At 35.2% G+C, this 24,114-nt stretch overlaps 2 protein-coding genes across 2 annotated transcripts; one reads left to right on the top strand and one right to left on the bottom strand.

Annotated features, from left to right (window-relative positions):
• The first annotated feature begins 953 nt into the window (after nt 1-953).
• LOC116139598 (probable inactive ATP-dependent zinc metalloprotease FTSHI 3, chloroplastic) lies at nt 954-12,113 on the top strand. The gene is made up of 5 exons (XM_031425277.1): nt 954-2,279; nt 8,842-9,165; nt 9,480-9,780; nt 10,132-10,334; nt 11,726-12,113. Exons 1-4 carry the CDS (start codon nt 1,170-1,172, stop codon nt 10,329-10,331), a joined length of 1,935 nt encoding a protein of 644 aa, XP_031281137.1. The 5' UTR covers nt 954-1,169; the 3' UTR covers nt 10,332-10,334; nt 11,726-12,113.
• Nucleotides 12,114-16,576: 4,463 nt separating this feature from the next.
• Nucleotides 16,577-19,574, bottom strand: LOC116139606 (proline dehydrogenase 2, mitochondrial-like). The gene is made up of 4 exons (XM_031425288.1): nt 18,924-19,574; nt 17,327-17,972; nt 17,004-17,244; nt 16,577-16,893 (listed from the first exon to the last, which is right to left on the bottom strand). The coding sequence occupies exons 1-4, from the start codon at nt 19,458-19,460 to the stop codon at nt 16,854-16,856; spliced, it is 1,464 nt and encodes a 487-aa protein (XP_031281148.1). The 5' UTR covers nt 19,461-19,574; the 3' UTR covers nt 16,577-16,853.
• Nucleotides 19,575-24,114: the final 4,540 nt, after the last annotated feature.

Genomic DNA, 24,114 nt, shown 5'->3' on the forward strand with positions numbered 1-24,114 from the left:
AATTAAGGTTCGAAACATAATTTTGAGTAATTGACTTTTTCCCACCCAAGGTTTTTCTTAATGACTCTTTTCCACCCAAAAATATCAAAATACCATTTTCTCACCCAGTGTTTATATTCCGTTAATATCCAAAATATATTTTACTTTCTCAACCAGCGTTTGATGAGTTACTAGGAGTTAAGGTAAGAGGGTTTTTGTAGAGTGGAGTTTGGTGGATCATATGGTGGTGACTGATTGAATTTTTGCCGTCGGAAATTAGTTAAGAACAGGAAATCCTAGCTTTGCGATGGCCGATAATAAGCAAGAAATTAAGTCCTAGAGTGAGAAGGGCTTTGTAGAGAGGATACCGGAGGTCCAAATGGTGGTGACGAAGAGAATTTTTGCCGCTGGATTCGATTTTGGGTATTAACAAAATATTATTTTTGGGTGAAAAAGTGGTATTTTAAAACTTTTGCGTGGGATAGGGTCATTAAGGCAAACCTTGGGTGGGAAAAAGTCTTTATAATTTCACATATTTTAAAATAATTTTTCACTAAAACCTCACGTTTATTATAAGGTTTTTCAATCATTTTTTAAAATAATATGTGATAATAAAATGCAAAGATTTTCCAAGACCCATAAACATTTTTCCTTTTAATTTTTAATAATAATAACCAAGAACCTTGTTTTTTTAAAGAAATTATTAACAGTTTATTCAAAACCTTTGAAGAATATTGTTATTGTATCATGCCTTAAATGGAATTAATGCCATTAACTCTATTTTTTAAAGAAATTATTGAGAGTTTTTTTAATAAAAACTATTTTCTTAAGGTTATTTTATTATTAAACGTATTCAACTACAACCAAGAACAGAGTTGAGAATCCGATTAACCCATTCACAACATGCCACGTACACACAATCCAGCCCACTTTTATGAGATCTTTTACACTTTTCCTCAACTGTCTGTCTCTTATCATCTTCTTTCATTTCATTAACTCATTTCTCAGTTTCCACCAAGCTCACAGTCCACCTGGTAAGAATACCCTTTTCATGTTCATTTCACCGCTTTAACAATATCACTTTGTTCCTATCATTTACGACCTTCTTTTTGTTACTGGGTATTTCTTGGATTTTGTTTTGTTGATAATAATTATGCCTATATAGTACTTGTTGTAGTTGTACAAAAGAGATGGCTTGTTTTTCTGTTGTTTGCAATAATGGGTTTTTGCCTACTCAAGAAAACATTGGACTTTATGGTGTCAAAACCAAGTCTTTGATGAGATATACTAGTGCTTGTTATAATGCTTCTGTGGGGTTTTATAATTGTTACTGGAAATCTTCACATTTGTTGCTTTGTAACAATAAGTTTAGGTTTCTTAATATTGGAGAATTTGGAGTTCCCTTGTTGGGATTTTATGATTGTTGTAAGTCTCAACATGGGTTGTGTTGTAGCAATGGAATTAGGCCATTAGTGAAAGGAAGCATTGAAGATAAAGGAACCCATTTGGAGAATAGAGGTAATGGGAAATTGAGAAGGAGATTTTCGTTAAGATTGCGTCCAAGGTTGCGGTTGTTGATAGTGAGATTGAAGAGGGTTTCTCTTAGGTCGGTGTTGAATGATATTGGGATGTTTTTGAGGAAGAATATTAGGAGGGTGACTTTGTCTACTTTGATATCTGTTGCTCTGGGGCTGTGCTATTTGCTTGTAAATTTAACGACATTGCCATCACCGAAGATTGTTCCATATTCGGACTTGATAACAAGCCTTCAAAACGGGTCTGTTACAAAAGTTTTACTTGAAGAGGGGTCTCGTCGGATATATTATAACACAAACGTACAGAGTTTTGATACTACTGAGATTACAGAAGAAAAATCACCAGTAGTAAATGATTCAACTGAGAATGTGGATCATATGGCTGCCGGAAATGATGGTGTGAGAGTGGCAGTGGCAGTGGCAGTTAATTTCAATATTTTGAAGAAGTTTTCAAGGAATCAATCTTCTATTCCTCAGTGGGAGTTTTCCACTAGAAAAATAGATCATGATGAGAAATTTCTTCTTAGTTTGATGAGAGAAAAGGGAACAACTTATAGCTCAGCTCCTCAATCACCATTAAAGTCAATGAGAAATATTTTAATTACTGTGATATCTTTGTGGATTCCCTTAACCCCTTTGATGTGGCTTCTTTATCGTCAACTTTCTGCTGCTAATAGCCCAGCAAAACGGCAACGGCCCAATAAACAGATGGTTAACTTTGATGATGTGGAGGGTGTTGACACTGCTAAAGTAGAGCTTATGGAGGTATGCATCTCTTCCTTTGATATAGCATCGAATAAATAAGCTTATGTTCTCTGGTTATCATGTTCTTTCTTTTTTCCTTACTATTGAGATAGTTTGGTCTGGTTGGAACGATTATCAGCTCTATGCATGCCGGAAAGCCTTTTTTTTTTTTTTTTTTTTTGGAAGTTAAACAACTAGTATATAGAAAATATTAAAGTTTACTGTGGTGGACCAAAGTGCCAGATATTTACAAAATAAAATCTCAAAAATCCTTTGAAGAAGCATCAAATACTTCTAGTTTTGGTCTTACGGTAATATAGTATTCTCAAAAGTACTGTTATACTTCCTATGTATATATCCCAAATGTGATGTGGCTTTATTTCGAGATACACATTGATATTGCTGATAATCTGATAGAACTCCAAGCAACTCACTCAATCACGCAACACAATAAGCAAACTCGATAGAGACAAACTGAATGATAATACTCAATGTAATGCTGGATCAACTCAATATGGTATTAATAGAATAGAAATGGCAATTTCTAGAGCAATGCTCAATTACAATGAAATAGAATATGCAATAGATAGTCCCAGCAATTTGAGGAGTTGGGGACCTCCTTAATTGACTAATGATAATAATTCTCCCCTTTCCTACTTAAGCTCTCCCTTTTGTACATAAATCAATTAACTGAATTATTCCCTTCTAACTAATTGATTCTTCACACGCCACACGCCTCAAACCATTCTCCACTAACGCATGCACTCTTACGACTTTTTACTCTTATGCCCTCTATATTGATACACCATCTTGATGGGAGGTCCTCAAGGTGAAAGTGAGGGAATTGAAGCTTGATGGTGTCCGATAGCTCCCAAGTGGCTTCAAATGGGGCTAAGTCTTTCCACTTAATGAGGACTTTTTGAGAGCCATTAACCAACGTGCGGACTACCAAAACAAATTTCGGTTGTACCTATAGCTCCATGTCCTCAGTGAGGCATAAGGGTAGGGATTAGATGGGAATCGAGCTGTGCAGGCTGCGCTTAAACTGTGATACGTGAAAAAATGGATGGATCTTGGATGTTGGAGGTAGCACCAGTTTGTAGGCAACCTGCCCAATTTTCTCTAAAATGGGAAACGGTCCATAAAAATGTGGACTCAACTTTTCATTGAGTTTAGACGGTATGGTTGAAGTTTTAAAAGCACCTGGTCTCTCGGTTGAAAGGTGACATCCCGGCGATGGACATCAGCATGGGTTTTCATGTGGGCCTAGGCAACACTCAAGCTATGTTTCAGCGTATCCAAAATGGAGTTACGCTCAGCCATCTACTGGTTCACTCCTTCGACCAAGGATGGGTAGTCGGTGAAGTGTAGAAGAGTGGGTGGGTCGCGGCCATAAAGTGCTTTGAATGGTGTCATCTTAGTTGCATTGTGATAGGTAGAATTATACCAAAATTCAGCCCATGCGAACCACCTTGGCCAGTGTTTAGGTTGGTTGCTACAAAAGCAACGGAGATAAGCTTCTAAACAACGATTGACTACCTCCGTTTGTCCGTCGGTTTGAGGGTGATACGCCGAATTGAATTTCAGCTTGGTACCTGCTGCCTTAAACAATTCTTACCAAAATTGACTGATGAACACTCGGTCTCTGTCAGATACAATTGACTTTGGGAAGCCATGCAGTTTGACAACCTTTGAAACAAAAAGAACAGCCACCTCTTTGGCCATGTAGGGATGACATAAGGGAAGGAAGTGACTATATTTGGTTAACCGGTCCATGACCACCTAGGTGGGAATGGGAAAAGGCTGGAGAAGTCCTGCGGGCTTAAGGGCTAGCTGCTTATTCAATTGACAGACCGAGCAATGCTACACAAAAGCTTGAACATCCCTTTTAATGCCCTCCAATAAACCAGATTTGTCACTCGCTTATATGTTCTAAAAAAACTAGAGTGGCCTCCTACTGACCTGTTGTGAAATTCATCCAACAACTGAGGAATAAATTTAAAGGATTTTGGTAGTACCAACCTGTGTTTGTAGAGAAGACAGTCGCGGCAGAGACTATAGTTTGGGCGGCTATGGGGATCAAACATCAGGTCTTGGATGATAGTCCGGAGCTTTGCATCTTGTTGTACCTCAGCCGCAATATCATCAAATTCTGAGAAAGTAACAATAGATACAACAGCCAACTTTGTGTCTTCTCTTCGGGATAGGGCATCGGCCACTTGATTAGAGTTACCAGGTTGGTAAATGATATCAAACGTGTAGCCTAGAAGCTTAGAAATCCATTTTTGTTTTTTAGGTGTCTTCGCCCTTTGATCTGTCAAGAATTGCAAACTGCGTTGGTTCGTTTTGATAATGAACTTTTGTCCGATAAGGTAGTGGCTCCATTTGTGAACCGCGAACACGATTGCCATCAATTCCCTTTCATATACTGACTTTTGTCATGACTGGTTGGAAAATGCTTTGCTAAGGAAGGCTATGGGACGTTGGTTTTGAATTAATATAGCTCCCAACCCTTGGCCAGATGCGTCTGTGTGGGCTTCAAATGGAAGACTGAAATCTGGGACAGCCAACACGGGAACTGAGGACATAGCAACTTTCAATTTTTCAAAAGCTTGTTGAGCCTGGTCATTCCATTCGAAGGCGTCTTTTCGAAGCAACTTAGTCAATGGCTGAGCTATCAACCCATAATCCTTAATGGTAGTACCTTGTCAATCCCAAGAAACCCCTTAGACTTTTGATGGTATGTGGAACGGGCCATGATAACATTGATTCAACTTTTGCGGGATCTACCTCTACTCCCTCCGAAGAAATCAGATGTCCTAAGTATTCCAGCTTCAGCTGCGCAAAGAGACACTTTTTGTGGTTGACGACAAGCGCATGTTTAGTCAGGATTTGGAAGGCGTATCTCAGGTAATTGAGGTGAGCTTCTAGGTCTGGGCTATAGATTAAGATGTCATCAAAAAATACCAATACAAATTTCCTCAAAACGGGTCTGAAAATTGTATTCATCAAGGCCTGGAAGATGGAGGGGGCATTTGTCAACCCGAACAGCATGACCAGGAACTCGTAATGCCCCTCATGAGTCTTGAATGCGGTTTTCGGCACATCCTCTACCCTCACTCTTATCTGGTGATATCCAGATTTCAAATCCAATTTAGAAAATAGCACCCGCCAACTCATCTAGCAGCTCATCAATAGAAGGAATGGGAAATTTTTCGAGTATGGTTATGTTGTTGAGGGCACAGTAATCGACACAAAAACGCCAGTTGTCGTCTTTCTTCTTAACCAAGAACACCAAATAGGCAAAAGGGGTTAAGAACACCAGATAGGCAAAAGGACTAGTACTCGGTTGGATTATTCCTGACACCATCATCTCGTCCACCAACCTTTCTATCTCATTCTTTTGGGCATAGGAGTACTTGTAAGGACGTAGGGTAGGGGGTTTGGATTAGTTTTGGAGAGTTATGGCATGGTCAATAGGTCTTTTGGGAGGTAAACTGTTCAGTTGTTCAAACAAATGGTGGAACTCCTTTATTAGGGCAGCAACCCCAGGCTCTATGGGTTCAATCTTCTCCTCTCCTTTACTCTCGATAGAGCAAAATTTGACCACATACCCCACTCCTTCACTCTGTAGTGTCTTGAGTATTGCTTTGAGAGAGACTACAGTCTTAACTAAGGAGGGATCCCTTGCAACACTATTTTCTTCCTAGTACTATCAAATGTCATCGTCAAGTTTTTTCAATTAGAGCACACATTTCCCAAAGTGCTCAACCATGATATTCCCAGCACCACATCTGCTCCTCCTAGATCAAATGGGAAAAAGTCCAGTGTCAGCTCAACCTCCTGAATCCTCATACTCACATTCCTGCAAATTCCCTCGCCTCTGATTGTGAAACCATTCCCTACCATTACTCCAAATTGTTTTCCCTTCTCAATTTCCAGGCCTAGCTTCCACACTAATTCCTTTGAAATAAAGTTGTGGGATGCCCCACTATCCACCAAAACAATTACCTTCTCATCTCCAATCAACCCTCTGAGCTTCAGAGTCTTGTCAATTGTCATACCTACAATACAGTTCATCGACAATGCCAAAGGGTTACCTACCATGTTGACTTCATCATCAACTTCAGATTTGGGCTCCTCCTTTCCGGTGCGTCCTCATCAGTTACTAACAAAATCTACAACGACCTCCCTTTACATCAATGATTTGGACTATATTTTTCGTCACATCTGAAACAGAGCCCGCGTTCCTTCTTACTTTGTATCTCGGCGTCAATCATGCGCCAAAATCCTTCTCCGCGAAATCCTAGCGTGGGGGTCTTCATTGATCTCTCTCTTCGTTCACCAAATCTGCTTGGGGTGAGGTCTAGAGTGCGTGAAAAGGGGCTAGGGCTCCACGCATTTGAGCGCCATGGATCTGGGATGCTTCATTTTTGTGTTTTGGGCTCTAAACGAGTTGGACCTACTCTTCTCCAAAACCCAATTCTTCTCCTCTACTCAATGGGCTTGTTCAATTAGTGTAAAAAGTGTGGTTGGTTGGGCTAGGCGCAATTCGGCCCAGATCTCCTCTTTGAGTCCATTGAGAAATACCCCCATTAACAGTTCTCCTCTACCTCGCGCAAAGGTGTGGTGTGTGCCTCAAAGTTCTCCCTGTATTCTGTGATTGTTCAGGTCTGTTTTAATGCTACTCGTGCTTCGTATGCTGATCCTTTAAAGGATGGACGAAACCTTGCAACCACAGCAGCCTTAAAGGCTTCCCATGAACTGATTGGCGCTCTTGATTCAACCCACTGATACCAATTCAGTGCACGCCCCTCCATACAAACCACGACACTTCTACCTTCTCTTCCTTCGCATAATGATTGACTAAGAAATAACGATCCGCTCTGAAAGTCCACCCATAGGGGTCTTCCCCATTGAACACCGGTAACTCTAATTTCTTACTCTTCCTCTCATCTTTAGATCTCTCGATTTCTTTATTCCGATCAACTCCGCCACTGTCGTTGTTATTTGAATTCTCCCCCAGAGTAGTTTTGCCCTGATCGCGACTAGTACTGGCCTCCCTTTTCTCCTTCAACCTCATCCATTCTCGTAGCTCAAGTAGATATCTCTTGGTACTTCCCAACTCTTTCTTCATTCCCCCTAGCTCCTTCTCCATACTACCTATTTCCTTCTCCAATCCTTCAACCTTCTGTTCCATTCTTGATTTAGTCATTACCCACACAAGGCTCTGATACCAATTTGATAGAACTCCAAGCAACTCACTCAATCACGCAACACAATAAGCAAACTCGACAGAGACAAACTGAATGATAATACTCAAATGTAATGCTGGATCAACTCAATATGGTATTAATACAATAGAAATGGCAATTCCTAGAGCAGTGCTCAATTACAATGAAATAGAAAATGCAACAGATAGTCCCATCAATTCGAGGAGCTGGGGACCTCTTTAACTGACTAATGATAATAATTCTCCCCTTTCCTACTTAAGCTCTCCCTTTTATACATAAATCAGTTAACTGAATTATTCCCTTCTCACTAATTGATTCTTCACATGCCACACGCCTCAAACTATTATCCACTAACGCATGCACTCTTATGGCTTTTTACTCTTATGCCCTCTGTATTGGTACACCTTCTTGATGGGAGGTCTATCATAATCACATAATCCAAATCACAATCAGAAATCAGTGCCACATCGCTTGAGATGCAAAAGTTGGGATATAAATTTATATAGTATTCATCTCAAAGGTATCATCATGAAGCTCATGTTAAATTTCTGATAGCCTATAGTTTAATCTGGATCTTGGCATTCTGAGCTTCAATATTTAATGTGGACTACACTGTTAATTCTATTGACTATGACCTGGCATTAAGTGAATATCCTTTGCGAGGAATAGAAGTTTATGATTATATTGTAAGCCTGGAGGAGCATCAGGTGCTTCAGTTTTGATCTTACGGTAACATGGCAATGTCAAAAATATAGTCATGAAGCATGTGTTAGGCTTAATGGTGGCCACTTTTTCTGCTTCCAAATAATAAATGTGATTTATTCTGGGTCTGAGAAGAGAAAAAGGAATGAACTTAATTTTGTGTACTGCCAAAATCTTCTTGTTCAGGATGTATTTTCTTTTGTTTATATTCTGACTATTCGAATTTTTATTGTGGTAGTCTTAGTATTACTAATTAAAGTTTGAATTTTCCAGTTACACTTATTTCCTAGAGCACATAACAGTCTCCTGACTCTCCTTAAACAGGCTGCTGGGCCTGTAACTGGCTCATCTGATTTTGATATTTGTGCAAGTTAAATGATACACGACTGTGTTTCTTCTCAAAAAAAAAAAAAAAAAAAATGATGTACAACTGTTGTCAAAGTATCTTGAGATCTCTTTTAGTTTCTTTTTTTCTGCTAAGACTAGTTTATTTTAGATATTTTTGTGTAAAGTCCTTGAAGATATAGCGTTTACTCGTGTTCATGTTTGCATGCCATGTTAAGTTTGTTAACTGATCTCCCTTGTGGTTGGCCAAGTAAAGTTTTATTTTCTTCCATTTATCTTTATTGACATACTCTCGTCTATAGATAGTTTCATGCCTTCAAGGAGCAATAAACTACCAAAAACTAGGAGCAAAGTTACCTAGAGGAGTGTTGCTGGTGGGTCCCCCTGGAACTGGGAAAACATTGCTTGCTCGTGCAGTGGCTGGTGAAGCAGGAGTGCCATTTTTCACTGTTTCTGCCAGTGAATTTGTGGAGTTGTTTGTTGGAAGAGGGGCAGCTCGCATCAGAGACCTCTTTAGTGCAGCAAGGAAATGTGCACCAGCAATCATATTCATTGATGAACTTGATGCAGTTGGAGGAAAGCGTGGTAGAAGTTTCAATGACGAACGTGACCAAACACTGAATCAGGTAAGCTAACATTGAAGTTTGTTCATCTTTCTTGTAATTTTCTCATTTATTTGAATTAATATAAATGATATTTCGATTGAATTCTGTCGAGTAATATTTTGCTTTACAATTACTAACCTAATCCAGAAGAGTATTAATTAGTAAATTCAATGATTTTGAATTATTGCAAAAATTTCTAATGAGTTATATTTTGTGCTTCAGAATTATAACTTAAACTTTTTTAACCTGTCTTACAAGCCAAACTTTATGTTTCATTATGTTCTCAAAATTAATTTCCTACTCTAAAATGGCTTTTAACAAATCTGCCCTTACAGTTGCTGACTGAAATGGATGGATTTGAGTCAGACATGAAAGTGGTTGTCATTGCAGCAACTAATAGGCCAGAGGCATTGGATCCAGCCCTTTGTCGCCCTGGTCGCTTCTCCAGAAAAGTTCTTGTAGGAGAACCTGATGAGGAAGGAAGAAGAAAGATCTTGTCTGTGCATTTGAGGGGTATTCCTCTGGAAGAAGATACACGTCTTATTGGTGATCTTGTTGCTTCTGTCACCCCAGGCTTTGTAGGTGCTGATCTAGCAAACATCGTGAATGAATCTGCTTTACTTGCTGCTCGTCGAGGTGAGGTTGAAGTATTTTGTATGTGCACATTGCTACCTGCTTTATTTCTGCCTCCAACAACATTTTACTCTTGCATATGGTAGTTATAATCTTACCAGTTAAGTCTTCTATGATTTTTTCCTGACATCTTCTCTGAGTGTCAAGCCCTTCCTATCTACACTGACCCCCATGCTCTGCCTTCCTATCTCCATTGTCTTTTCTTTGACACCTGGTTTTTATTTATGTTGTTTTCTAATTCATTTTTTGGTAAACAAAGGAAAATTGTTAACTTAAAATTACTTTATGAAGATTACAATTCTGAGTTTCTGACCATTTAAATGGAATATAACATTTTAATTTTGGGTGTTGCAGGCAGTGAAACTGTGACAAGGGAAGACATAATGGAAGCTATAGAAAGGGCAAAGTTTGGGATCAATGATAGACAGCTAAAGCCTACTACAATAAGCGAAGAGCTTGGGAAAATTTTCCCATGGATACCATCTCTCATGGGAAGAAATGACACAAAACAGGATAGTTTGCCAGGGCCTTTAGGCTATCAAACTCTAAGCTGATGAGTATGTGTGCTTTCTCAGTGCTTTTACTGTGATTCATCGGTTTCGCTATTGTCGAGGTTTTTCTAAGATCTAAGTGCATAAGCAATTTTGATTTCTCTTTACAATCTTTTGCTCAAGAGATGTACCCATTGAAATCAGTGAAACTGTTGTGTTCTTTCGCTTTTAGCTGCACAAATTAGTATCTTTCTTTGCTCTGAGTAAGGCCCTCAGTTTCAGTAATTGTGAAATCCGCTATTGGCCCCCAAGCTAACAGACGTCCAATTAGTGAATGGCCATCTGTAGATTGAGAAGGTCATCATATTGATGATGAAGGTCGCTACCATAATGATGGAGAAATGGGTGGCCTGTGGTTTATTATCCCGTGCTTATACCCATCTCTAACATTAGGATCATAAATTTTATAGAGCATTTCAGATAGACACCGAATTAGAGCTGACTGGTAGGTTAGATATGATATAAGCCTGTGAATGTGTTTCAATGATGTTTCCCAGGTCCCATTGTTACTGTTTAAGCATATGATATATGATTTGAGTTTGATCATATGTATCAAATTAGTTATACATATATAAGACGGTCTGACTTACAAATAAAATATTATAGAATTAGCTATCATTATATACCAGTAGATAACCAGTAAATTCTTTCTTTTGGATGTAAGATGTGCTTCTGATATTGAGGTATGTTATCACCATATGAGTTCACCAATCGAACTTTGAAAAATACATCTTGCAGAATACTAATAGAACTTAACTTTTTCTTCCTTTTGTTTTTCCAAAAGTTCGTTAAATATATTGAAAATGTTATTAAAAAAAAAAAAAATGGAAGTAAAATCAAATAAACAAAACAATGTTTGCTTTCTGGAAAACTTTATGATATCTGTGTATCTGGTATGAAATGCATGGGCTTACACTAAGTGGGCAGTGGGCTAGTTGTTGAAAGATTGTGGTGATTAACAACATATTTACTATTGATTTGAATTGTCAAAAGTATCAAATATTGGTAAGTGTGCATGGATTTACATGAAAAGTGATTGAAAATGGAATCAAACTTTGACAGCAATACTGGAAAATGGATGATTAATGTTTGGCAGTTTGAGCCCCAACATGCCATTTTCAGTCTCTTGGTCCATTATTTAGTGAATACTATTCTATTTAATATTAATGATGTTACGTGGAAGTCAATATCATGGAATCTTGTTTCTTGCTGATTCTATCTGCACTTTTATATATGGTTGGCTCTGGCTGCATTTCATGTGCAGCTTTCTTTTTCCCTCCCTCTACAATATTCTTTACCACATTTCAACAAGTAAAAACATTCAAAAGAAGTGGGCAATACTTTGATTTCATGCGTAAAAATGGGTGGTTGATTCCTATGTTGATTGTCATTTTCAGAAATATAAAGTTGCACTTCTTGTCCGCATTCGTAGAGATTCCATCCTCTCGAAAATCAATCGTCTGACACTCCCAGCTGGTTGGGATTCCACTTTGATTCCCACTCTGCAGCCACGGGTCAATAATGGCGGCCACCAACTCATTTCACAGGTTTAACTTTTCCTTGGATTCTCTTTGAATAATGTGTCGTATATACTTTTCAAATGGCCTTGGAATCTTATTGATCTTGAATCTTGTGGTATATTCTTATTTAGCTTTCCACCGAGCTTCATTGGACACACACTACATTAATAATTAATTAATAGGGGATCTCAAATCCAATATGTAAAGACATTGATAAAAGAGATCAACATAATTTTATAAAACTAGTATTTGTATTAATATAGTATCGGGAATATGTAAAATTATCTTAAAAGTCTAAAATTTTGTATTCTCTTTGATGTTTTCTCTCAATGTAAATTCTATAAAACATTATACTATAACACAATCCATGCAATCGTCAACCAATTCAAGTGATACTCTTCATTCTTCCTCTAGTAAATCAACCATGCCACTCAAAGTTAATACACGAACTCAATTGACCGAAAATATTTGTATTGAGTTGTGCAAAATGAAAGTTAATACAGATAATTATTTCTATGTGGAGACAAGTTCCTTAAGACGATACTTAGAAAATTATATCTTATTACAATGTGGAATTTATTCTTATTTATAACTAGTTCAAGTTGGAATTAGAATTTTTTATGACTACATGTTATTTATTCCTATATAGAATTTACTTTTCAAATGGCCTTGGAATCATATTGATCTTGAATCTTGTGGTATTCTTATTTAGCTTTCCACTTAGCTTAATTGGACACACACATTACATTAATAATTAATTAATGGAGAATGTCAAATCTAGTATAGACGTTGATAAAAAAGATAGAATAGTTTCAGAAAACTAGTACTTGTATCAATGTAGTATCGGGAATATGCAAAATTATCTTAAAAGTCTAAAATTTTGCATTCTCTTTAATGTTTTTCTCTCAATGTAAATTCTATAAAAACATTATACTATAACACAACTCATGCAATCATCAACCAATTCAAGTGATACATTTCCTTTTTCCTCTAGCAAATCAACCATGCCACTCAAAGTTAATACATGAACTCAATTGACCGAAAATATTTATATTGAGTTGTGCAAAATGAAAGTTAATACAAATGATTATTATTATGTAGAGACAGGTTCCTTAAGACGAGACTTAGAAAATTATAACTTATCACAATGTGGAGTTTATTCTTATTTATAATTGACTCAAGTGGGATTAAAATTTTTTATGACTACATGGAAGCTATTGCTATATAGAATTTACTCTTCAAATGGCCTTGGAATCTTATTGATCTTGAATCTTCTGGTACTCTTATTTAGCTTTCCACCTAGCTTCATCGTACACACGCACTATATTAATAACTAATTAATGGAAAATGTCAAATCTAAAATGTATAAACATTGATAAAAGAGATAGACATAGTTTCAAAAAACTAGTACTTGTATCTATATGGTATTAGGAATATGCAAAGTTATCTCAAAAGTCTAAGGGTATGTTTGGTTTGTTATTTTGGATAGGATTTTGGAAATAGTATTTGATAGTTGAGTAGGGTGATTATTACGAGGAAAAATTTAAAAATTAACAAAAAAACCCATAGGTTTGCTAATTTAACTAAACACCCCAATATATAAAAATTTTATAAAATGATAAAAACACCCCTACCCACCCACAATGCCAGATTCCGGCCACCATCGTCGGAATCTGGTCGGAATCTAGCGTTACGACGCAGACTGGTCCTGCATCGATCTAGCTTTTTTCGACCAAATTTGGCCGTCAACGGCCACAAAATGCCAGATCTGGCCGTCAAAGATATGGTTGTCATTGACCTTGTTGGTCAACGACAACCAAATCCACTGTGGATCTGGCTGGAAAAGGTCAAATCAGCGAATTATCGGTCAGTTTCGGTCGTTTGTACGTCGTTGTGATAGATTCCGGCTACCACCGACGGTGATTGTTGGAATCTGGCAACTATGGGTGGATGGGGGTGTTTTTGTTAATTTTTAAATTTTTTTCTAGGGGTGTTTAATTAAATTAATAAACTTAAGAGGTCTAAAAGTAATTAAATAAAATATAATAGTATTTCCTAAATAAAGAAACAAACAGTTATTTTGAGAATAAGATTGGGAATAGAGTATGAAAAAAAGAACCAAACGGACCCTAAAATTTTGCATTTTCTTTAATTTTTTTTTTGTCAATGTAAATTCTATAAATATATTGTACTATAACACAACTCATGCAATTTTCAACCAATCCAAGTGACACTCTTCATTCTCCCTCTAGCAAATCAATCATGCCACCAAAAGTTTATACACAAACTCAATTGACTTAAAATATTTGTATTGAGGTGTGCAAACTGAAAGTTAATACAAATAATTATTACTATATGGAAGCAAGTTTCTTAAAATGAGATCTAGAAAAATTATAACTTTATTATAATGTAGAATTTATTCTTATTTATAACTGGTCTAAGTTGAGACCAGAATTTTTTATGACAACATAGAGGTTATTTTTATACAGAATATCAAAATAGAGACAATCTTATATATATAATTTCAAATTTTTCATATGCCGAATATGAAGCGATTATATAATTTATTTACATACTAAAACAACATATGATTCTGGGTGAAAATTTTAATTTATTAAATTAAAAAGTATATTCTTATTAGAGTAAAGGATATATTCCCACTCGAGATTTAGCGAAATCTCAAGTTGATGCCTGTAGTTACATTTATTCTAGAGTCCCCTCCCCCCTTCTCAAACTAACACTATTAGTGACTGTTGGAGGTGTTCAGAAATAGTGAGTGAGGTTGGCAAGTGAAGGTATAAGTTTTATAGAGGAGGTTGTGAGAAGTCTAACGGTGGTCTCAAAAGTGATTTTGGATTTCAAAATTGGTCTAAAAAAACCAAAAACCGTCAACTTGGATGCTACTAACTTGAGCCTTTTTTTTTTTAACATAAGCCCGTCTTTTACTAAAGAAAGCATTGACATACTTTAACGTGCTAACGTATGTGATACAGTAAAAATTTGAAAATCTATTAAAATAAAAAGAAATGATGGTACTTTAAAGGTAAAAATCTATAATAAATGTAATTAGATGTATCAAGTTGAAATTTTGCAAAATATCCGGTGGGATTGGAAACTGTCGGTTGCTGTTCTTATTAATATATAATTCATCTAGTTGGACATGTTACAAACACCGACAACAGAAACGGTAAAAGCCAGTAAGTTAAAGTTGACGCTTTTTATATTTAAAAATAATAAATATATTAATTTAATCCTAATATCTTTGGGGAAAGGGTGCAAGTGGGGAAGTGGAGTACTTGTTGTATACGGTTTGAATTCAATGCACATGCCCAAAAATGTGGGAGCAGCGCAGAGCGGATCTCTCACCTAAATTTGTTTATTATAATTTATTAGGACGACATTTGGTTCCACATCATTCCCACATGGATGGCCCCACACAACCTGCTTACCTTATAGAATTTGATCTCCACGTCATAGCTGATGCAGCATTGCCTCATTTTAGGAGAAAACAATGTCAATGTACACCGCTGATCGACGTGTTCTGGCTCCCACCGGACCCACCCTACTCACCATTCTTATCACATGCAACTTTTTCTTTTTTAAAAAATAAAAATCATATATATATATATATATAGACACTCACGTGACTAGGTCTATAATAAAGACGTGGTTATATTTGATTTTATAACTTATAATACTATGTTTGAAAGTTATTAGATTCGTTATTAGATTGAAATGATATTTGGCAAAGGAATCTAACAACATTTTTCAGGAATAATTGTTTAGGTCTGGTTTTAAGAAATTTGTCTTCATATAGTAATAATTATATATATATTGTAAAAAGAAATACATGCTATATTACTTAAATTAGTTGAAGATTGCATAGGTTATGTTATAGTACAATGTATTTATAGATTTTACAATGAGAGAAAAACATTAAAGAGAATGCAAAAATTTAGACTTTTACAATGATTTTGCATATATTTAACAGTGCATAGATACGTGCATGTACTAGTTTTTTAAAACTGTGTCTATCTATTTTATCAATGTCTATATCGTGGATTTGATATTCTCTATTAATTAATTATTAATGTAATACATACTTTACCTTTATACCACTTATAGTGTTGCACAAAGGATAATTAAATCAAAAAAATAATTTTTGTAACTACCTTTCTATTAAGTTATAACTTTCGTATTAATAAAATTAATATGATCACACTACTATAACCATAGAGATATTCTACTATATCTAAAATCTTATACTCCAAGTAATGTGTTAAATATGTGGCATTGACATGTAAATAAAAAAATAAAGTGATGACATATTGAATGATACTACAATACCATATGCATTTAGAATATAAAATTTGAAATGAGTTTTGAAAAGAATAGTATATTACTCTCATGAATGTAAAACTTGTTATTTTATTATATTGTTGTTTTTTAAAACATACCTTTTTTTTTTTTTTTTTTTTTTTTTTTTNTTTTTTGTATCCAGGATATCTTGATCAATTCATACGCACGTTAACTAATTTTCACTCATTAAACATCTTATAAACTCAATTAATCAGATAAGTGTGATAAATGTCATAAATGTGATAAGTGTTTCAAAGTGATTTGTTGAGATATACTTTTCTTTGCTTTTGAAAGAAAGAAAGAAAGAAAGTGTGTAAACACTTTCAAATGGAATATGTCTCGAGTCTTGAATATATTGTCATTTTACGTAATTGATTCACAATTAAAATTAGCCTTAGCCTTAGCCATGATTATCGCCGTTGAAATTGAATTAATTCCAAGACAGAAAATGTAGCACATGGGAGATTTTTTTAGGCTGGGAACCATAAAATACGAAAATATTATTTAAAAAGGAGAAAATTACTACAAAGTCTTTCTAATTTATTAATTACAAATATTTGCAATTTCCCAAAGCTTTTATTATTCCACACCCTTCATCATCATCATCTTCGTCTTCGTCTTCGTCATCATCTGAATTGTCTTCAACTTAGAATATTGAAGCACTCAGTCTTCTTTTCAACTCCTTGCTGCAATCACATTCAAAAACACAACTTCATCAACATCTTTTCAAATACATTGTTCTGTTTTCTGAAATCATTTTTGTAAAAGATTATTATTATTATTTTTTTTTTTTTACCTCATGAGTTGCCTATCAAGGTTAGAGGCAGCTAAAAATCCCTTGTTCTCTTCTGCCCGCCTCAGAAGATACGGCATCACCATGTCAATGGGTCCATATGGCATATACTTGCTCACTTTAAACCCTGCATTTTTCAGTCCAAACGATAACGCCTCTGACATTCCATACAGCTGCGCAAATTCAAGTCTCGAGCTCCTTTTATCGATTCCCAAATCCATCGCCTTCGCTGCCGCCATTTTCCCTGTGAATATTTCCAGCATTTCTTCTTTTAGGCCCCGGAAACTAACAGTAAAATCTAAATGCATTGAACATTTATATACTACCTGAATCAACGTTGTGCGTTGCAAGAACAAGTGCACCAAAGCCATTGGCGATTTTGTCAAGCATGAACGAAGCACACTCATTGTAGCATGCATGCGTCTCCTGAATGCTGTTGTGAATCGGAGATTCACAACCTAAAGAAGTCGCCACCCTACTTTCACTCGACATGTACGCTCCTCTCACCAGCTTAAACCCCATCGGAACTCCCATTTTCTCGGCGGCTTCCGTCGCAAGCAACATTCTTTGTTTCGCATCCTTCAAATACGCTTGAATTGTGTTGTATACAATTATATTATCAACTTTATTGTACGTAATCGCAGACGCGTACGTCAAATAATCAATGGCCGGTTGCACCACCGTGTCCTCCGCATCAAGCACCAACGGAACATTCCCTTCTTCGCATTCCCGACACAATTTCAGTAATCTGTCATAACCCACTTGGAGTTCGTTTTCTTCCTCTTGTGTCAACGGTTCCGGTCTCTCGAGCGTATGATACAAAGGGCTGTGATCGGAGAAAATCGGAAAATCATTGAACTTCCATGGAAGCCTGAAGGAAGAATCCTTATGTTGCCATCTCAGTAAATCACTGACTCTCTTCAATATACTCATTGGGCAAATCGCAGAGATTTTCGCAACCACAAAGCTCACCTGCACCCCAAAAAAACAAAAAAAAAATTAAAAAAATTGACGGAATGACAAGTAATAGATTCCCCTACTCTGAAGGTAGAACTGACACATGTACGGAACAAATTTGTCATTATTTACAAAAGTACTGTCAAGTGGAGATTATGTTGCCAGCGAGAGGATCTTAAGTATTGCCAAGTTGGCAACATGCACGGCCTCAAAATATTCAAATCCTGTGTTTTGTCCATGACCGATGCATTTACTGACCTGACTTTTTTCCAGTACGAACTTAATTAATGTGACCACTTAGATTGGTCCCAGTGAAGCTGTTTCTTTACTTTTCTTAGCTGGAGATGAATCAGCGATGATAAGATTTATCATTTAATTTCTCTGATAACTTAAACAATTTCCCTTTTGCTTTCTTTAATAAATTTATTATTTATTCGACTTTCCATATACCCCTGTCTAGGAAAAGATCAAAAAACAGGATTCTATTTTTTATTTTTTTATTGCTTTTTTTCTAATTATTTAGACAAGTCCTTTTTTGAAACACGCTTTGAAAGTGACTTTAAATTAATACCAGCCGTCAATTTCCAACAACACCGACCGTCTTTTAGAGGGAGAAGACGGCGGCGACGGCGGGGAACAAAAGATTATTGCTAACTTTAAATAAGAAGTTTCCAGAAATTTTTTTTTTTTTTAAATAATAAAAGCTATTAATGTTTTATGATAGAAACAAAAACAACAAACACCACCAGAAATTAATCACATTATTTGACCATTTCACCTATTAATTAGTAAAAAATCTTACCAGCATTTACCGTCAACTCGTCAAGTACTGTAAATAGGATTAATTAGATAAACATGAAACGTTACTAATCAAAAACTCAAAAAAAAAAAAACTCAAGATTACGACAAAAATTAATGATAATGATAATGATAAAGTTGAAATAAAAAGAAAATTAATAATCTTACCGAAGATGGAGCAAGCGTCTTTGCAGATTCAACAGTCTGAAGAAAGCCTCGCAAATTCTGGTCACATTCATTTGCATCATCCGTATGCTCCACTGCGTAAACCAACATCCCTCTCAAGCCGGCCTCATTAACTTTCTCGACGCAGCGTTTGGCCTCCGCAGAGGATTCGCCGGCGCAGAAATGTTCGTAAAACGTGTGTCTAACCAAGCCGGTGATGGCTTCGCGGGTTATATCGATGTCCATTAGCCTGGAATTCATAACCCACTTGCCGAGATCAACAACAGGCTCGACGGCGGCGAGGTTGAGGTTGAAAACGGAACGCAACAATTTGGCAGAGGAAATCAAGCTGAATAGCTTCTCATGGTCGTAAATGTTGAGCGGTGAGGAAAAGGGGTCGTGTTTCTCAATGGTCGGCTCCGGTTTCTCCGCAAAATTCAGCGGCGAAACGGCGCTTATGGAGGAGGAAGCAGAATTGAGCGTCCTTGTTAAGTAGCGGAGTTTGTGGAGGGGCTTTGGTTGGGAAAAACGAATGGCCATAGAAGGTTGAGATCGAACTTTTTGAAGATTTCTTTTTTAATTTTTGCTTTTGGAATCTCTCTCTCTTTGGTTCCTCTGCCTCTGAATGTGAGAAGATAACACAATGAACAAATGCTTCAACTGGGAGGAGGGTTATATAACGAAATAAAAAGCATACTGAGGTGTTAATTGATATTTTTTTATAATAAGAATAAAAATGATGTATTAGTTAAATACATTTTAGTCCTCGGGATTTGGCCCAAGTAAATTAGGTGCAATAGAATCTAATAGAAACGCTTATCAGATAGCAATTCTATCAAAACTTTTTTATTAAAAGTCTAAAATAACCCTAATCTTATTCTACGTGAATGACATTAAAAAGCTGCTAACTGAATATAACAATTATAAAAATTATAATTAAAATAAAAATTCACATAGAAGGGGTATTTTTAGTCTTTTGAAAAAAATAAAAATAATTTTACCTTACTGATAAGGACTTAAGTTTACTATTGGATACTAGTAGATGTAAATACTAAGGTGAAACTTCCAGGGGCAAAATGTATTTAAATTATCAAAAAATTATAATATGTTTCTTTTTATTTTTAAATTCTAAATATTTTTAAAAAATTATAATCATATTTGGAAAGTACCAGAATATGTTTTGGCATAATATGTTTTCTTAAAAGAAAATATTAAAAATATATTCACAAATGGTACTTAATAATTATATCTTTTTTATTAGGTAAATTATTTTTTACTGATCACTGTAACTCCCTTAAGCAATAACAAGACCTTAATTACTTAAATATATTAATATATTTACTTGTCATTTTTAAAAAACGCATATTAAAAATGAGATTTTTTTTTTAATATATTTCCTTTTTTAGAAAAATATATATTATTTGAAAATTGAAATTTAGTTGATGGACGTGTAGACAGCTGTAAATGAAATCAAGTTGACTCATGCCTACGTGGAGCTACATCGGACAACTTTGAGATAAATATTTTAGAATGAGAAAACGCCTTTTTTCCCCACCAAACAATGGTTTAAATACCCTTTTCCACCCACAAATTTTTAAAATATCATTTTATTATCCAAATTTATATTTTATTTCAATTTCAACATCGTTACGACTTCATACCACCACTATTCTCTTTTTCGATCATCACTCATTAAAACCCTTCAACCCTATTCTACCGATCCCGTCAGTCCCGATATAAAGCGATTAGAGTTTCGCAACCGCCCCTCCAAGTCAAATTCTGATAAATCCCAACCACTAGAATCCATCATTCACGCACCAAAGACTCATTGACCTCTTTTTCTTCTAAAGCCTCAATAGTTGGGACCGAGATTGCCTCTGTTTCTGCTGAAATATAAATATGGTATAAAGTCGTATTTTAAAAGTTTGTGTTAGAAAATATCCTTAAACCATTTTTGTGGATAAAGTCGTTAACTCTCTTAGAATCTTTAGTTTGCCTAATTAAATGTTTTTTGGATTTAATTTAGTTTGTGTTTAGAATGTCACCTTTAAAGCATATTAATTAATTAAATTTTCCCAAATTGGGTTTGATTTATCTTGTAATTAGATAAATTTTTGACCCTAAATTAAGCACAAATTAAATAATTATCTGAAAATACTCTATGAATTGTTCTTCAATGGAAAATTATGATTCGTTTTCTGGTTGACCGCCGGGAATAAATAATTTAATAATTTAATTTAATTAAGCTAATAAACTTAAAATTAGAGGGATTAATGGTTGGATCTGACTAGGATATGATGTTGAGTTATAAAAGGCAAATTGGGATTGATTAAGCTTTCAATTAATCAAATGCAATTTGAATTTGTGGAATGGGTAAATTATAGAAAAGGACAATAAATGATAAGGCTTGCATGAACCACCCACCACATGTTCAATAGTTCCTCTTTTTGTATTCATCTTTAATTTTTTTTTTTTTTATAAAGTGAAGGTGTGGTTTTCTTAACAAGATTCGAGTATGGTACTACTCTGGGTACGGGTGGTGGAATCAAATGATTTACTTTCGTTCCAGAAAGCTTACTATTCTCATTCAATTCATTCGGTAGGTGGGGTCGAACAAATTTCATATACCATGTTCACAATTCAATCATTAAATTCGCAAGTAAGTACCAATATGCATCCATATACAGTGAATTATTGAAATTTCGATATATTTCGAATTTGCTTTTGTGAAGCCAATTAAAAACTAGAATTCACTCTCCGTTTGTGGCTGAATAACAAATCATTACAGTGAGGTTACTATACTAAGAGGTTTTGTCTTCAAATTGCGAAGAGGCAATTATGTCACCTAAAAAAAAAAAATTCTTTGTCAAACCCAGTGGCGGATCTAGGATTTAACCGGGGGGGGGGGAGGGGGGGGGGGGTGGTCCCCGGGGCTCCACCATTGTTTGTCAAACAACTAGTGAAAACTTTAAAAAATTACTAAATCTTAAACAACAAAAAATAAAAACAATAACACAATACTTTCTTACTTGAATAAATCTATGAGAAGCAAAATTTTGAGTAAATTTATTGAGTAAACCTTGAGCAAAAACTTATTTTATTTTTATTTTTTTAATTTTTGGTTTCGAAAGATTATAATATAAATTTTCATGACTTTGTTCGGACCTAGCATAAGCTAAAGTCAACTAAAACTTAAATCAAGTCAACGTTGCGTTGACTTTTAATATGAATTAATAAAAAAAAAGGAGAATTTTCTTGGTATAAATATAGATAGTAACTCAAATTTCTTTAATAATTTTGAGCAGCTGAACGGTGATGTTTGAAATATAGAAAAGTAGTGAGTGAAGGGTGAAGAATAATGTCTTTTCAAATAGTTAAGGTTTTAATTTGGGAAAATAAGTTCATTTTCAAACACAAAACATAAAATAAACTCACAAAATCCATGTCTTTTTCCCTCAAATTAGAATTAAAAACCTTAAAAAAAAAAACAAGCATAATTCAACCCTAAAATAAACTAAATTGAAATGAGCAATACATATACCTAAAACTGATAAAACATAATACGAAGCTAATTGTGACATCTTGAATAGTGAAAGCTTCAACAACATTAGTCTTCAAAAGTTTTAAGAGCGAATAGCATAAGAAAGAAAATGAGAAAATTAGAGAGGAAAGAATTTTGAAGATAAAATCATAAAAAGCTAGTGGAGCCGTAGAAAAAAAAAGAGTAGAGAAAGTTTCAAGTTTTTAATATGATGTGTACTTGGAATATATATATATTAATAAGTTTTATGTGGACCTAAATATATATATAATAATTCTTATTTTTAAAAAATCTAAAGGTGGGCCTGGGTATATATATTAATATATATATTTTTTTTTATAAATCTAACTCTCAAATGGGCTGGATACGCCCTTGGTCGAACTTGTAATTTTCATAAAATAAGAAATAATAGTCTTTGACTATGTAGATGTCTATGAATTTGGTCTTGTGAAGTCAAACCCAAATTAGGGTCCTTGTCAAACTCTACAATCTTTATAAAATGAAAAACAATGACCTTTAACTATGTAAATGCTCATAAGGGAGGTCGAATCCCAAAAAAATCAAAATTGGAGTTCTTGCTAAACCCTACATACTTTTAGAAATAGGAAATAATAATATTTAACCATGTAAATGTCTATAATAGAACTTGAACCTCAAAATTTTGAAACTGGAGTTCTTATCAAACCCTACAATCTTTAGGAAGCAAAAAATAATAACATTTGGTCATGTAGGTGCCCATGACATAACTTGAACCCGAACCTTATTAAGCAAATGGTGGATGAAATTAAAATCATATTAAACATTTTAAATCTATACAAAACAGAGTATTTGATCAAAATCCAACTATCTAATTTGAATAATAGACTAGTTCAACAGCAGCCCTGGTCTAAAGGCCTGAACATTCTCCAATTTCAACCCTTAGATGCCAGGTGTTAAGAACCCACTTCATTTTGCATTCCACTTGTCAACCAATTGATCGATGCTTGAAGACTATAAATTATGAATGAAATCCTCAAATTAAACACACCAATTAAACAGTGTTTGTGTTATTAAGAAGAAATCTTAAGTGAAGATCATGGACACTCAGAATACAGGCTTCCAAGCTGGCCAGGCCGAAGGCAAAGCCCAGGTGAGTAGTAAAATACTATCATAATTCATTAACATTTGGAAATCAGGCATTTAGACCACCTAATTGTTGTTTGGAGAAGCGTACTCATCGGTGAATTAGGCTCGAGTCCCTTGGAAAGGGTTGTTGGAGAGGGTGAAACCCTGTCACACCTGAACCTATTGCACCACAAGGCGCTCTTTACAATTCGGGTTGTTTGGAAAGCAGCTCAAATAACTCTTGACAATAATCCTTTTTTATTTTTAATGAAAAAATAAGAAGGAAAAAAAAAACCTGATGAGTGCATTTCATTTCATGTTTCTTCCAGGAAAAGGGAGGCCAAATGATTGATAAGGTTAACAATGCTGCACAATCCGCAAAGGATTCATGCCAAGAGGTGACTATAATATTATGAACTACTAATTTAATGCTTTTTTCCGGTGTTTAAAATTAGACGAAATTTAATGGTTTTATGATTTTTATTGATGTTTAAAATTTACAAATGAAATTGCATTTTTTTGCAGGCGGGGCAGCAAGCTCAAGCGAAA

The sequence above is a fragment of the Pistacia vera genome, unplaced genomic scaffold (genome assembly GCF_008641045.1).
Source record: "Pistacia vera cultivar Batoury unplaced genomic scaffold, PisVer_v2 Contig352, whole genome shotgun sequence".
Lineage (NCBI taxonomy): Eukaryota > Viridiplantae > Streptophyta > Magnoliopsida > Sapindales > Anacardiaceae > Pistacia > Pistacia vera.